At 34.5% G+C, this 15583-nt stretch overlaps 1 protein-coding gene across 6 annotated transcripts in view; it reads left to right on the top strand.

Annotated features, from left to right (window-relative positions):
- Positions 1 to 15583, top strand: part of SESTD1 (SEC14 and spectrin domain containing 1) — a 101737-nt gene that overhangs the window by 37627 nt on the left and 48527 nt on the right. For all 6 annotated transcript variants that reach the window (XM_037523641.1, XM_037523639.1, XM_054699895.1 and 3 more), the window contains 2 exons: positions 6528 to 6618; positions 10893 to 11006. In XM_037523641.1, coding sequence (XP_037379538.1) covers positions 6528 to 6618; positions 10893 to 11006 — 205 coding nt within the window. The remainder of the gene's footprint in view (positions 1 to 6527; positions 6619 to 10892; positions 11007 to 15583) is intronic.

The following is a 15583-nucleotide window of genomic DNA, read 5'->3' as shown; positions in this document are numbered from 1 at the left end:
ATTTTTAATCACCAAGGACCAGTTGTGAAATATACCTATTTTAAACAGGTAAACCAGGATAGTTAACAATGGGACCATTTCCTGATTCATTTTCGCACAGGTTGGCCCTAAGCTTGTTTTTTTGTTTTGTTTTGTTTTGTTTTCTTTTGTTTTGTTTTTGTTTCAGTCTCTTGAGTAAGAGGACTGAAGAGAAAGGAGAGACTCAGGTTAATTGTAGCCTGACCTGAACACTGAACTTTTTGTTCAGATAATTGCTTATGTTTAGTTCTTTGTGGTGATCAAGATTAGCCATTACTGATGCTTTTGGATCAGCCTGAGGGTTAAATTTTAGGAGAGGTAGAAGAAGTTTTTCTTTTGTTCTCATGCTACTGCTGTACAGTATAGACATAAACAACAGGATCAGAAATTATGAGTCCATTATTCAGAAAATAAAATCAAATTTAGTATTGTCTTATGGAGTTAGACATGATATATACATTAATTTGTGGATCTTTTCATTAGAAAATATCTAATGTGTTAAATACTGAGTTTAACACAAAACTTCACAAGTAGGTCTTTGTCTCATATCATTTTATTTCATCTTTCAAAATCTTCAGGTAGGAATATATCTATAGTCAATGTGTGAAATGAATTGTTTTAATACTATTACATGAAATGTGATTACAAGCTAATTGAGGCTGCCTGCTTTTTAAAAACCCATATGGCCAAACCTATATACCAGTGTTTATCAGCCTTTTTTCCATTATATTACCTTTTAGACAGTTTTTCCTAGTCACTTCTGCTTGGTGTCATAGTGCTTTATGGTCTATTTTTTAATTAGATTTTGTGTTTCCTTGAATGTAGGACCATGTTTTTTTTATTTTCATATTCACAATGCTACTAAAAATAATTTGTAATCTTTAGGTGTTCAGTATATGCACATTAAAGGAATGAGCCAGATTTAACAATGTCATAGAAATGATCTAAACTATATCATGATAGGAAATATATCAGCAATAGAATTCATAATTCTTTAAAATCGTGAAATTATCATTTGAATCCCATACATGTAGTTACATACATGTAACTGCCATTTTTCTATAGTGTTTATAGTCTATAGGTTCAGAATTTTAAGAAATCTATCTATGGACATCTACCTATGGACTTTTTAGGAGCCTCTTGTAGCATACAGTACTCTGCAGAGCAATTGGAAAATAATTTGAATATGAGTGTAATACCTCTAATTGAACATTGATTTTCCTTCTTAGTCTTTAGAAGTTTTAGTATAGTCAGTCTGGATGACTGAGAGACCTCTCCTCTACTTTTTTTTTTTTTTAAATATGAGCTAAGCTTCCACGAAAGTTTGACCAATGCCTTTCTTTTTCTCTTCTCAATAAATAAATGTCCTTTCAGTAAATGGAAGAGATATAATTTTGTTGACCTTGGGGGTCACTGAAAAGCACTGTAGCTAAGTGCTTGGAAAATGCTTTATCCTATTTATGAGTGATTGTTTTAATATTCATTTGTTCAATAAATATGTATTGAAAATTTACAATGCCTTGTATTTTTTATTTTTCTGTGTGCTAAGTTTCCTTCCCATATGTTTTAGTTTGCATACAGGGATGGCTGAGTTGTCAAGCTGGACTAGTACAGGTATAGCCAAGCTAATCTCTGTCCCCATTTTCACCTCAGTCTGTATATAAATACAAGATTAAATTTTGCCAAAACAACAATTCTATCATCCTTCTCAATTTTCTGTCACCTCTTCTCCTGTGTACATAATGAATTAAATTCTGTAGTCATTTTGCTGATCTCAAGTGTAGACATTATACATTGTACATGTGAAGACAAGAAAGACCAAGTCTTTGTTCTGAAGGGAAATATTTCAACCTTCTTTTAACTTCTATGCCAAGACTTTCTATGATTTGACTCACTTTTTCAGCTGATATTTCTTGAGCATTTATCATGGAAAACACTTAGTTTTACATACTAGTGTCAACTTACCTTCAAAATAACTTGAGAAGGTAGGTAATATTATTGCCCCTATTTTGTAGGTGAGAAAGTAAGATCAGAAAAGGTAAGAAACATTCCCAAGTTAATAAATTATGCTTTTGCTCATGTTCATCCTGCTCTGTATCCTTTCACATTCAGTTGCGTTGATGTTTTTGTACAGATACTTCCTTTAGTTAGCTAAGCTATAGCCTTTGCTGCTCCTGACTCTGTCTAATCACATCTGCTTAGTGAAATTCGTGAATGTTTGCATTTGTTATTTAAGTCTTTTTTTTAACTTTAAAGGTTTAAGTTTCCATAGTAACATTAAATAAGACAATGCCTGTGAATAAAAAGTAGATGCTAATTAAAATACTTTCTTCCCACTCTTTCTCTTTTCTAACTGATCCCATGAAGGGAGAAACTGTGGCTCATGATTTCTGTTTTATAGTTCTGTGCAGTAACCCACCATTAGTCAATGATCAGGGTCGGTGGATATGGGTTTCTGCCCTGTGTTTAATCCTGTTACTTCATTTTCTTCAGAGCTCTGTTTACTCAGATGTATGTTGACCTGGACCTAGTAAACGACCTATTTCAGAGTATCTTACATTTTGTGGAAAACTCAAATAAAAATGCAGAAGTTGCCAGCTAAGTAGAAGCTGTTTTGATAGTTAAGAAGTTGATTTAGGTTAGTCTTGTCTTCCTTTTAGGACATTACGTTTAAAATGGACCTTAGGATTTACTTGTGGATGATGATTGAGAGACATATATGAAAAGGATATGCAGTGTAAAGAAGTAGTAGATAAATTGTCATTTAATTCTCATAGTAACCCTATTAGGTGAGTAACCCTATGAGATATCTTACATATGAAGGAACTGAGCGGACTTGACCAAAACATGTGACAAACCAGGACTTGAAGAATTTGAACCTGATTATCTGGCTCCAAGTTTGGGCTCCTCATTTCTGTGTTTAAAAAAGCCATTTGTGTTATAACCATAGTGCCATATCTACTGATAACTTCTAGTATTCATTGACATTTAACCTGAATATATTGATAATTGTTGATTATTGTCATATGAAAATAACTGACTACAGTTGTAAGAGAAATCTTGAAAACCATTTTAACATTTTTTTTCAACAGTATAGTATGTGTATATTTAAAATCATAGCATTTCTAGCTCAAGGGGAATATGTTGATCATCCAAATATAGAGTTATAGAATGTCAGGTCATTCTCTTTCTAGTGAAAATGAAAGATCTTGTCAAGGAGTCTCACTTCTTTTTTGCAGATGTTTTAACATAGCCTGCTTTCACCCTTGAAAGGTTCTAAAGGAATAAGGAGACAACATCTTAATAGATTTATTTTTTTATTTTTAGTAACAGTTCTTAAAATATAATAATAAACATGTTAGTAGTAGTATTAGAATATAATGTGGCACTTTAGCTCTTCCAACATGCACTTTATAAAAGGTTATAACATGCTTCTAAATTAAATGTGTTTTTATTCCCTTTAAGTAGTTGAAAGACTTGGTTCTTGGCAATTTTCCAATACTATTTTTGCATTGTATTTTCATTTACATGGTGAGAGGTATGAAATTAAGAAATTTTTAAGTATCCTAAAAGATAAATTTAGAAAATCCTAAGCCATTAGGATCACTGCAGATGGTATTTACAAGTCTCATTACTTTTGTTGTTTTAATGTACAGATTAATTTAGCATGCGCTTTGACATATAAATGTATTGTTTATATAAAATGTTTTTGGTTAACAAACTGTTTGTGTAAATTGTGTATCAGACATGGAGATGCCGGTAACAAGAGAGTACCAAATGGGGATAGCACATTTCTCTTGGCTCTAGTCCCAACCAGGAAGGTTATCCACTGGGCAGCTCTCCCTCCTGCAAATTTCTGTAATGCATTGGTAATGTCCCTGAGCTCCTGCCACTTTCTGAAGACCACTCAACAGCTAACTACTGCCTATTCTTGTCTTTCTTGGGCTTCTATGCTCCTTAAGTCTAGGGGTCTTATCTAGATATTGTTTTGGTGAGAACTCTGGAAGTTTCCTCCTTAGCTGAGCTCACAAGTAACAGTTAGATGTCAGATTTTTTCTCCCATCAAGTGTTTTTTTTTAAAAGATTTATTTATTTATTTTATACAAGAACTGGGGCACAGGTCAGAAGCGAGGGAGGGTGAGAGATTTCACCAGAGCCAGAGTGGGGAGCAGAGGAGCAGAGTGACTGAAGACACTGCTGAGGGGAGCAGCGGGCAAGGCAGGAGAGGTCTGCTGCGCCATGTGGGGTTTGCCCTGGCCAGCCAGGAATCAAACCGGCGCTGCAGAGGCTGTGGACAGCTTCGCAGCGCGGCGCTCAATTGCTGCGCCACCGGGGAGGCCCCTCTCCCAGTAAATTTTAATGTCACTAATCCAGAAGTTCTCACTTGATTTCATTTTTTACTCCTAAATAATATGGAATGGATCCTTTATTTTATAGTGTAAAATCCAAATATAGAATATTTAAACATTTTTCAAATTGAGATATAATTCACATATAAAAACATCCTTTTTGAAGTGTGCTTTTTTTTTAAAGAGTTTTTTTTTAAGATTTATTTATTTTTATTTATACAAGCACTGGGTACAGTCAGAAGCACGGGAGGGTGAGAGAATTGAGCAGAGCAGGCAGAAGGACCGAAGTACACTGCTGAGGGGAGCAGCGGGCGGCAGGAGAGGTCTGCGCACCATGTGGGACCCTCCTCTGGTGGCTGGGGAACAGCTGGGGATCGAACCGGCACCGCAGAGGCTGCGGGCAGCTTAGCAACCCAGTGCTCAACCGCTGCGCCACCGGGGAGGCCCTCTAAGAACTTTCTTAAGACAGTCCTTTCAATGCTTCTAGTTGGCGGGAATAGGAAAAGGAATGAATTAATCTAGAATACATTAAATTACTCCTTATCAAACATCTTTGTCACAGGCATTTTGCATGGACAGGGAAGTAGAGCTGCTGCATAGACTTGGAGGCATACCTTAATATAAAAGGAATGCTATGCCACAGATGTGTACAGAGATTAATGAAACAAAAACTGACAAAATAACTCATAGTGCCCAGGGCAGGAGGTGTGCAATTTATGGGAATGCTTTCAAGTAGGATAGAAGATGTTTTTCCATGCAGACACAGAGGCACAGATGCATGTGTTTGAGCTATTGGTGATGACTCTGATATGGCTAATTCACAGGATATAGAGTGAAGCAAATGGCAGGGAACTTGGTTCCTACATGCTTGAACTGGGGAAACTATTGCTATTAGTTGTCTGGAGGATGGTCTGGAGGATGTTGGAATCATTATTAACACAGAAGACAAAATCACTTGTTTGATTTTACTTATATGCATAGAATAGGAAATAATGGAATATTTGTAGGCTTTTTTATCAAGCAGATACTATAATAATAAATGCAATATATTAACTTTAAAAAAAAAAAAGAGCCTACTCATCAAAGTGGATAAATGTACCATTGATGAACCAGATATTAGCCAAATATTCAAATGTTAAATATAAAGTATGTACAGAAATTCTAAAGACTTTCTACTTGCTGCACTTTCTATGTAAGGACCATTATCATAAAATGGAATGAGGTCTGGATACCTTTGACATAATAAACTGTTTTTGTTTGGGGGGGGGGGAGAAGAACTTTCTTAAGGCTAAAGTGAATGTTTGAAGGCAGTAAGGGAGGATTAAAATTCCCTGATGTGTTGACTTTAAATACCAGGAAATGGTCTACTGTTTATCTTTCCTATCATGTAATTGGGGGAATTTTGCATTTGAAGAGGTCTCAATATCAAATCCCAGTTCTGCTTAGTCAAGCTGCATTTCACAACAACAAAAACATTGAGTTGTAAGGTAGTTTTGGTATTTAGGGTGTGGTTTTACATATAATAATTGTATTTTACTGGGGTAGATTTCTGGGAAGTGTTTAGTCAATATTTGAGTAATTGAATATAATACATACGATTTCTGATATTTAAGACAATATTTTACTGTTCAAGTGGCTGAGAATTCAGAATGAGAGGGGAGATGTATTCAAGCTTTGAGTTATGTAAATCAAGTGCTGCCTCATCTCATTACATTTACCCCTGAAAATTTCCAGTTGTTTAAAAATAGTTCACTTTGTTTACTATCTGTTTTAAACTATTGCTTCCACACACCTTATACTTCTGGTAGAAAGGAGAGACAAAAAGTAAATATGTACTTAAAGTTACTACCTTTACAGTGATTCCATTTTATAGATGAAGAAGTTGAGAGGCTGGTGAAATTACTTGAGTATTGCTTTGATTTCTTCTTTTTTTAAGACATTGACTTTCCATGCCAAATTGATTGTAAATTGTTAATATTTCCTGAAGTGAGAGAATAAATTGCTTGAAAAAAACTGAAGAATTTTATTCATTGACAAAGTAAACCAAACCAAGTGAGAATAATGCTACTCCATATATTATTAAGCTATACATTTTCTTTGTTTAGGATTATGATGAATAAAATATGAAATTTAATATTTTATAATTTTGTTTCATTTCAGTGAAAAGTGTAAAGCTAGAGGATTTACTGTGATTGTGGACGGCAGAAAATCACAGTGGAATGTGGTGAAAACAGTAGTCCTAATGCTACAGGTAATTTTATTTTTGACTATCAGGGAATGGCTTTTAATTTACAGCAACACATCAAGGTGATAATGGCAAATAACTTTCATTTATTATTAGCATGTGCTCTAGTTTCTTAGCAGTGACTGAAATGTACACATCACTATTGGATTGCTTAAATTCAATTTTTATGGGCTTGACTTTGAGTAATAAAATAAATTCCATCTCTATCTTAAAGGTTTGTAAGTGATTGAAAATAATATGTCATGTTTAAGTAATTTTAGCAAGTAGGCCAGGGAATCGAACTGGGTAATTCTAGTCTGAAAAATCTTCTCTGGTAGTTCTGATAGGCCTCCCTTTCATTCTCCTCTTTTTTTCCAAAAGCAGCAGGGTTCATGGTATTCCTATTTATTTCTCATCTAGAAGTTTACTTAACAACTCTCTCTTTTGAGATTTTGGCAGCTCACAAATTAGCATTTAATAAACTCCTGCAATTACAAAGTTCTTGATCTGATCACAGCCTTGTATTTTGTGTTTTTTTGGTACTCCTGACAGAATGTCTCGGTGGTCCCTTGCATGTAATAGGCACCTAGTAAACACTTGGTGGTTTCTTGTAAGGGTATTAATGATATGATCTGAAATGGAAAATAAAACAGTTGAGTGATTGGCAGAGGGAAGATTCCTTTTATATAACACAGTTTCCTAGAAGGCTTCCTAGGGCAGGTAAAATAAATGAATTAATAAAAGAGATTAGCTCATTTTAATGAAAGAAAATAAAAAGGTCATTCCTGGCAGAGACATTGACTTAGCTATAGCTCAAAAGTGAAGCAAATACAGTGGAGTTGATTACAGTCCAGCTTTGGTGACACAGAAGTTGGCAGTTATAGTAAAATTAAGTTAGGTAAAAATCAGTGAAATTGGAAGAAAGATCAAAATTTTAAATGGATTGGAGAAATAATTGGTAGGTGCTGTAGGGTCATATAAGGAAAGGAATATAATTAAAATGTTTAAATGATAACTAAGGAGAATGATTCTTAATGTTTTATCTTCTATTTAGGATAATTAGGAAAAAGGGATTATTGATGGGTGGAACAAGGTGGTAAGTTTAGTTTTTAATTTTAGTACTGAATATGGTTCAGATACTCTACTAAGCTTGCTATATAAATTATTTCATTTAATTTTATCCTTACAACTTTGGGAAACAGGTTTTGTTATTTCCAAAGGAGTTAGAGGCTAAAGGATTTTAGAGAACTTAGTCAGGTTCTCATTTTGAACATGGGAAATAGCCATGATTGGAATTTAGCTTGGCTTAAGCCTCAGGTTTTGCTTTGTCCGTTACAAAGTATGTATTTACCAGTGGAAAGTATCTGAGGTGATCTCCAAGTTATCTACCCAACCCATTACTCATTCTTCTTAAATGGTTGGCCTGAGCTTTTCGTCATGAAAACCATTCCTTTGGGTTGGAATGTGCACAGCTTTACAGGATCAATTTTTAAGGTCGCAAAAATTGAGATCCCATAACTTTTTCTGTCAAATGTGTTCCAAGCACTTTCATATTTCAAACCTGGAAGATGAACTCTTCTCTGTAAAGAAGAGAAGAGTTGAAATAACTACTAGGTGAGAACTCCATTAATTATGACTCTGTATTCTTCCTTTCATTCTGTCAATCAACTGTATCACAGATGAGCTGTTGGGACTTGCTGTTTGAACTGGACTTTGATCAGTGGCAGTTTTGAAGAACAATCAAAGGATGATTTAATTTCCTCTTGCGATTTCTTTTCTGATAGGTATTTTAACAACTTTTGGATTTATTATTAGTTAACATTTTCAGAAGTTGCAATGATCTGTTTTTTACGCATTGTCAAACCGTTTTTACATACAAAATTATTCATTGCTTCTATTTTAAAAAAGACTGGGATCAGTTGTTTGGGAGCTCAGACAGCGCTGCCTTTGCCTGTAACTTGTGTTTTCTAAATTGAGTGGCTTGGTTTCTCACAAAATTTTAATATTCAATTATTCAAAAATAATAATCTTCCATAAGTCAATATATGAATAAGCCTCAAACTACCCTAAATTTCCTCAGCCCCCATGATTAAAAGTTAATACCACTGAATTTGTTTTACTTAATCACAACCAGTCATTGTATTGGTTATTAGATCTGAGATGTGTGCATGACATGTTTAAATGCAAATGTTTTTCATTTTTCCCTAAATATTAATAATCAATGATAATGCCCTAGAACATTTGGGAATTAAAAACCTACTGTTTTCATTATAATTATTATTACTGTTATTTGGTTGTGCCATATGTGGCTTAGAGCAGTGGCTGGCCCCTGGAGTTTGTAAAGAAAATTTTATTGGAACGCAACCATACCCATTCTATGACTGCTTTCGTACTGCAGTAGTATAATTTAAATAGTCTCATCAGAGACAGACAGCCTGAAATGCCTAAATAGGTTTTGTCTGGATTGTCAGAGAGAATTTACTGTCCCCTAGTCTAGAACATATGAAATGGTGCAGTAGAACTTGAGAGTCAGATCCAGTTTTTGAGTGCCATCACTTTTTTTTTTTAAAGATTTATTTATTTATTTATGCAAGCACTGGGTACAGTCAGAAGCGCGGGAGGGTGACAGAATTCACCAGAGCCAGAGTGGGGAACAGAACAGGCAGACTGACAAAATACACTGCTCAGGGGAGCAGCGGGCATGGCAGGAGAGATCTGCACACCATGTGGGACCCTCGCAGATGGCTGGGGATCGAACCGGCGCTGCAGAGGCTGCGGGCAGCTTCACAGCCCAACGCTCAACTGCTGCGCCACCAGGGGAGGCCCTGCCATCACTTTTTTTTTTTAAACATCTTTTTTTTTTTTTTTTTTTAAGATTTATTTATTTATACAACACTGGGTACAGTCAGAAGTGTGGGAGGGTGATTCATCAGAGCCAGAGCGGGGAGCAGAACAGACAGACTCACAAAATACACTGCTGAGGGGAGCAGCGGGCACGGCAGGAGAGGTCTGCGTGCCATGTGGGATCCTCGCCAGGGATCAAACTGGCGCTACAGAGGCTGGGGGCAGCTTCGCAGCCCAGTGCTCAACCGCTGTGCCACGCCACGTGGGAGGCCCTGCCATCACTTTTTAACTGTGTTACTTTGGAGAAATTACTGGAGTTGTCTGAAGCTTAACTTACTCTTCTGTAGTTGAGAAAATGAAATAATGTAACAGATAGTGATAGATGCTATGCATAAAAATACAGTGATAAAAAGAGACTGAGTCAGATGGTGCTATTTGAGATAGGATGGTGAGATAAAGCCTTTGAATAGGGACTATTTGAGTAGAATCTCAGTAAATCTGAGGAAGCACTCCTTCTAGACAAAGGAAACATCGAATACAAAGTCCTGGGGTGAAACATTTCACTTTCTAGGAGCAGCAAGGTTGGTGTGGCTGTGGTAGAGGAATGAACTAGGAGGGGAGAGGTGTGAGATGAGATCTGAGAAGTCAGTTGGACCTTGAGCTTGGAATAACTTGTACTTGGAAGGCCTTGGTAAAGGGTTTGAATTTTATTCTGAGCACAAGTAAACATGAAGCAGGGAGTCTTATTAAGAGGATACTTCAAAAGACCAACTAGTTTGGGGATATTGGCGATGCAGGTAGTAGAAATGGCTAGATTTAATATATATTTTAAAAATGGAAATAAAATGGACTCTATGACTTGCTGATAAAATATATGTGGGCTGTTTATTAATACATACTAATTTTCATTCTTTTGTAGGTAACGTAAATAACCATATCCAATAACTGTGAAATTATATTTGTCAAATATTAACTTTGTCCTCTTCTTCAACTTAATAATCATGTAGAATCTTGACTTCTTTATATACTGGTCAATAAGAAACTTATTTTGTGAGAAAATTGATTTTGTTACTTGAAGAAATTCTCCAAGGTGATGGTGTTAGAAAAAATTTCATCTCATAGAAAAATCAAGTTAATAATCTCTTAGCCACAAATTAAGTCTTGCAATTTAATCTAAACATATTCCTGGTAGAAAAATTCAGTAAAACACAATAATAATCATATGTACTATCTGTGTTATGTTGTTTATTTAAAATCTTTCCTAAATCAACTGTCTTTCCAAGTGTTTATTGTCATGTATGCTTTGGAATTTGGAGTATTTCTTCTGCATTATTATTTTAATATTTTCCTAAGTTTTCTTAATTACCCAGCCTAATCATGAATATCTAGTAATTTATAACTTTATAAATTATTCATTTCACATGCATAATTTATATATATATTTTTGTATTTTATAGAATGTTGTTCCAGCGGAGGTTTCCCTTGTTTGTGTAGTGAAGCCAGATGAATTTTGGGATAAGAAAGTAACACATTTTTGTTTTTGGAAAGAAAAGGATAGACTTGGCTTTGAGGTAAATATACTTTATAAAAAAGTGTGTTATGTCTTTAGAAAAAAGCATTTTGCTAGCATTATTTGCTAATGTTATTACACTTATCAGTGCTTTATAAGTGCTAAGCAATGATTAGCACATAGTTGCCATTCAGGTATTTCTTAAATGGATTTCGAAGATTGCAAATGCTTACTTGTTTTCATTTATACCATTCTTTGTTAACTCCTTTAAATAAGTAGAATCTCTTTATGAAGTTTTGTTTTTTTTTTTTTTTATATTAGCAGCAGGGCATTTAACCAATAGGAAATTCTAAATGTTTTGAAATTGAAGTTAGAGCCTAGTTATTTTTTAGTATGCAGTTTGGTTTTGATTGATAAATGAGCAGTTACCACTATTCACCTATTAATTAGTATTACTCTCTCACTTTCCTTGTGTGATTGTAGACTAGAAAGAAGTTCTAACATGGCATACAAATTCTGCAGTTCTGCCATGTTTTCCCTTCCACAACCAGTTAATCACCTCTTCCCTTTAGGAGAATTGGTAGATACTGAACTTTATATTGGTTAAATAAAGTGTGGAAGCATTGAAGGATACAAAGTTTGGTTACAAAAAGGTTTATAACCACCACAGTTAAGAAATCAGGAAATATTTTATTACTCCAAAAATCCTTACTGGCCTCTTTGTAGTCAACTCTTTTTTCCATTTTTAGCCCCTGATAACCACTGATCTATTTTATGTTCCTATAGTTCTTCCTTTTCTAAAATTCCATAAGAATGATACTGTATATAGCATTTTTAGTCTGGTTTCTTTTAATCTACATATGTATCTCATAGATGAGATTCATCTATGTTGTTGAATGCATTCCTATCTCTTCATTGCTGAATAGTATTCCATTATATAGATGTACCACAAAATATCCATTCCCCATTTAAGGCACATTTAAGGTTGTTTCCAGTTTTGGGTGATGACAAATAAAGCCACTTTAAACATTCATGTTTAAGCTTTTGTGTGAACATAGTTTTTATTTTGAGAGGTAAAACACCTAGGAGTGAAATTATTAGGTCATATGGTACGTAGATGTTTAGCTTTATAAGGACCTTACAAATTGCCGATTTTAGAGTTGTTGTGGGTTCCCACCTGCAACATATGAAAGTTCTAATTACATCCTTGTCATTATTTGGTATTGTCAGAATTTTTCTGTGCTTTTAAATTACAATTATTCTAGTGGGTATATAGATTCTCATTGTGGTATGTAAGACCACAATGTATGTACTTAAGACCATTTATATTTAATGACACTATAGAAAAGGTTAGATTAAAATCAACTATCTTGCTAGATTTAATTTTTTTTTCTTTTGGATTAAATACTTTTATAACTGCATAGTATATCCTTTGTTGCCTTATAATTTATGTTTCCTCAATTTTATTTAGTGGTTGCCCTAGGATTTATAATATACCTCATTATCTTATGTTCAAATAATTTGTCACTTTACATGTGATAGAAATTCCCAATATATCTTAAGTACTTCCATAGTTGGTTATGTTGTTTGCTTTGTTTCTTGACAGAGAGTTGTTTTCTTTCTTGCTTTTTTATGTACCTTGTTATTTGTTGTTGTTGTTGAATTTTGGACATCTTGTTTGGTACTGTAGAGTGAGGTAAATATATTTGTGTCTGTACGTGGGTCCATCCTGTTTTTTGGTTAGGCTTTTAGCAATTCAGGGTAAGGGTGAGTTGCTCTAGCCAGGAGTTGTGTTAGTCTTGGCTTTTATTTCCCACAGTGAACCAGTCTTCAAATTCTTCCAGAGTTACCTGAATTGAATATGGGGCCTGGTTTGCCAGAGCTTTGTTTTTTTTCTTCAGCATTTGTCCCACCCTTATCTATGACTTTTCTTTTTGTCTGCGCCTTTGTTAGAGGGACTTTGACTGTTAGTCTGATTCAGCCTCAGTCTGAAGCAGACTCTGTGAACCTAGGTCTGGGAGTAAGGCCCTCAGAATGATGTCCAGATATAATAGTCTGGGCTTATAATATAAATTCCTACTTCTATACCTAGAATATTTTCTAAGTATCTACCTAGAATATTTTCTTCTTCCAACTGTAGCGGAGTGTCATTTGTGCCCTAAGATCACCAGGGCTTGCTGCTTTCCCTCAGCACTTAAATATTTTTATTCTATAGGGCAGATAAGAGTTGAAAAATGTGGACTGTTTTAACTTCCTTCATTCCCAGTAGAGACTGCTGTTCCCTTTCCCCAGGTTTGTACTCTAAAAAATACTTTTGTGAAGTGTCTTATCTTAACCAGCTCCTATTTTTCTCGTGAGTCCCTGGAAAGTCTGTGAAGAAGCTCCTGCAAGTGAATTTGAATTCTTATGTCTGTGCCTCCCAGGGGTTCTGTAACTCTTACACTAGACTACACTTGGCTTTTAGCAATCATGAAAAATTGTAGCCAAATTATTACCTAGCTTGTATCATTCTGGCATTTTCCCCCAAATAAGCAGGTATTCCAGCTTCATCTATCCTTGAAGATGCTGGTCTTTCCTTAGATTTTGGGCTTTTCCTATGAATTTAGCTCTCTGATAGGCTTAAGAAAAGTGATTTTTTCAGGTTAATTTCATCATTTTTAGGTAGTTGTTGCAAGGATTGGAGCAGTACTCTTTCCAGCGTTTGCAACCTAAGCCAAAACCAAAACTTATTTTGTTTATGCTTTTATCTTGCAACTTTGTCTTTGGTTGACATGACTGATTTAGTAGAAGGGTGTGTGCCAGCAATATAATAAGGAAAGTTTGCCAGGCTGCTAGATTACTTTAGGATAGGTGCGTTAGCTTGATGGCTGAATTGGATATGCATCTCAGTGAAAAGAATTAAGTGTAGGAAAGAAAGTAAAAGCTGAATGCAGAAGGTGTGAATGTTGGCCAGGGTGAGTGAGTCTTTTAGACCAGAAGGAAGGTCTGTGGTTGGTGGCCAGGTACATACAGAAAATATTGCTCTGATTAAAAGCAAAGTAAACAGAAAGAAAAAGAAAAATACCGGATGGTCTCACTCATAGCAGGAATCTAGAAAACTTAAATAAGGGACCAGGAAAAAGAATAACTATAAGAAAGAAAATATCAAAATCAACAAACAACTATGAACCAGAGACACTCTATGGGGGGTGAGGGGTGGGGAAAGGAGGGATTGGGGTCAAAAAAAGGGGGTTATAATTGTATGGGAAATATAAAAATAAAATTTAAATTAAAAAAAAAAAAAGCAAAGTAAACAGGAACCAGTGGTTCAGAAAATAAAGCTGTGAACACTTGATTAGGGGAGAAGATTCCTTTTATGAAGAGTCTCCCATACTGCTTAGACATCTACTGAGAAATGCTGTGTCTATTTGGGTCACATGCTGTATGAATTAATGGTGCTTAAATTTCTTTTTGCCTCATCTTATGTCACCAATTGATGTTTTGAAACTCAAGCATTAAAGCTTCTTTTATCAATGTATTTTCTTTTAGACATTGATGGGATTTAGCGAGAATATTTTCCTAAGCAAATAAGCACTAGGTACTTATTAAAAATCTAATGTTCTAAGGAGAGTAATTTCAGAATGCTGGCTAATATACTGCCAAAAATATTCAACTTTAAGGAACAGTTGAATAGTAGCCATTAAAAAATTCTTAAGCTATATATAATTAAATTCAATGTAGATATTTAATTAAAATTATTTTCTTTGGTATTATTTTAGATGATTTAGGCTTTTGTAATTAAGTCTACATTTCTGTATATGCTGTAAATATTTTTAAAAGTGTAGCTTTGTTAAGAGAATTGATGTTTCTTGTAATCAGAAGTTTATGTTTTACTTTATAGAGTTATCCATAACAAAGATATATTACTAGCTATCCACAATGTTAAATAAACATCCAGTGGTCATTTTAATGGCCCTGTTTTTAATGTAATTTCACATTTCCTTCTCTATCATCCTTCCTAATTTTTTTTTACTGATGTCCTTTCTCCTGTCTACTTCTCTAATGTTTTTCATTAGTCATTAAATATTCCTATCTCATTGTTCACCTAAATGTGTCTTCACATATCCCTCCAACTTCTGAAATACAAACCTCGCTGTTCAGTTTCCTTTTTAGCAACTTAGTTATATTCAAGTACTTTCTGCCTTTCAGTTATATTTAATACCTGGTGGCTTTGATAGCTATATCTGATTAGAGAAGAGTATCTATAGCTTATCTAAAGATAAGATGTAATTGAAGTTGTATTGGCATTAATTTGTTCTCAAATTGGGAGATTAATAATCAAAAGATCTCCACCTTCTTATTCATTATTGTCATTCATGAGAGTAAATCTATTACTTACTGGTAATGATAACCAGCCACTGTTCTAAATTGCTTTTTTTAAAAAAAAAAAAAAAAAAAGAAATTTCTTATTCTGATCCTGTTTTTTGTGGGTTTTTTTTTTTTTTTTTGAGACTATATTAATGTTAAATTCCAGGACCAAGCCTTCCTTCATCCTCCCCTGCCAAGAATACTTCTGACTCATATATTTGGACCTCTTTCCAATTTTTGCAGGAAGTTATTTTCCTTTAGTGAGAAAAAAATTCTCCAATAAACAGATAC

This window comes from Talpa occidentalis, unplaced genomic scaffold, assembly GCF_014898055.3.
Source record: "Talpa occidentalis isolate TD23 unplaced genomic scaffold, MPIMG_talOcc4v2.1 talOcc4.3, whole genome shotgun sequence".
NCBI lineage: Eukaryota > Metazoa > Chordata > Mammalia > Eulipotyphla > Talpidae > Talpa > Talpa occidentalis.
Note: the sequence above shows the minus strand (reverse complement) of the source record. Positions and strands in the feature narration are given on the sequence as shown.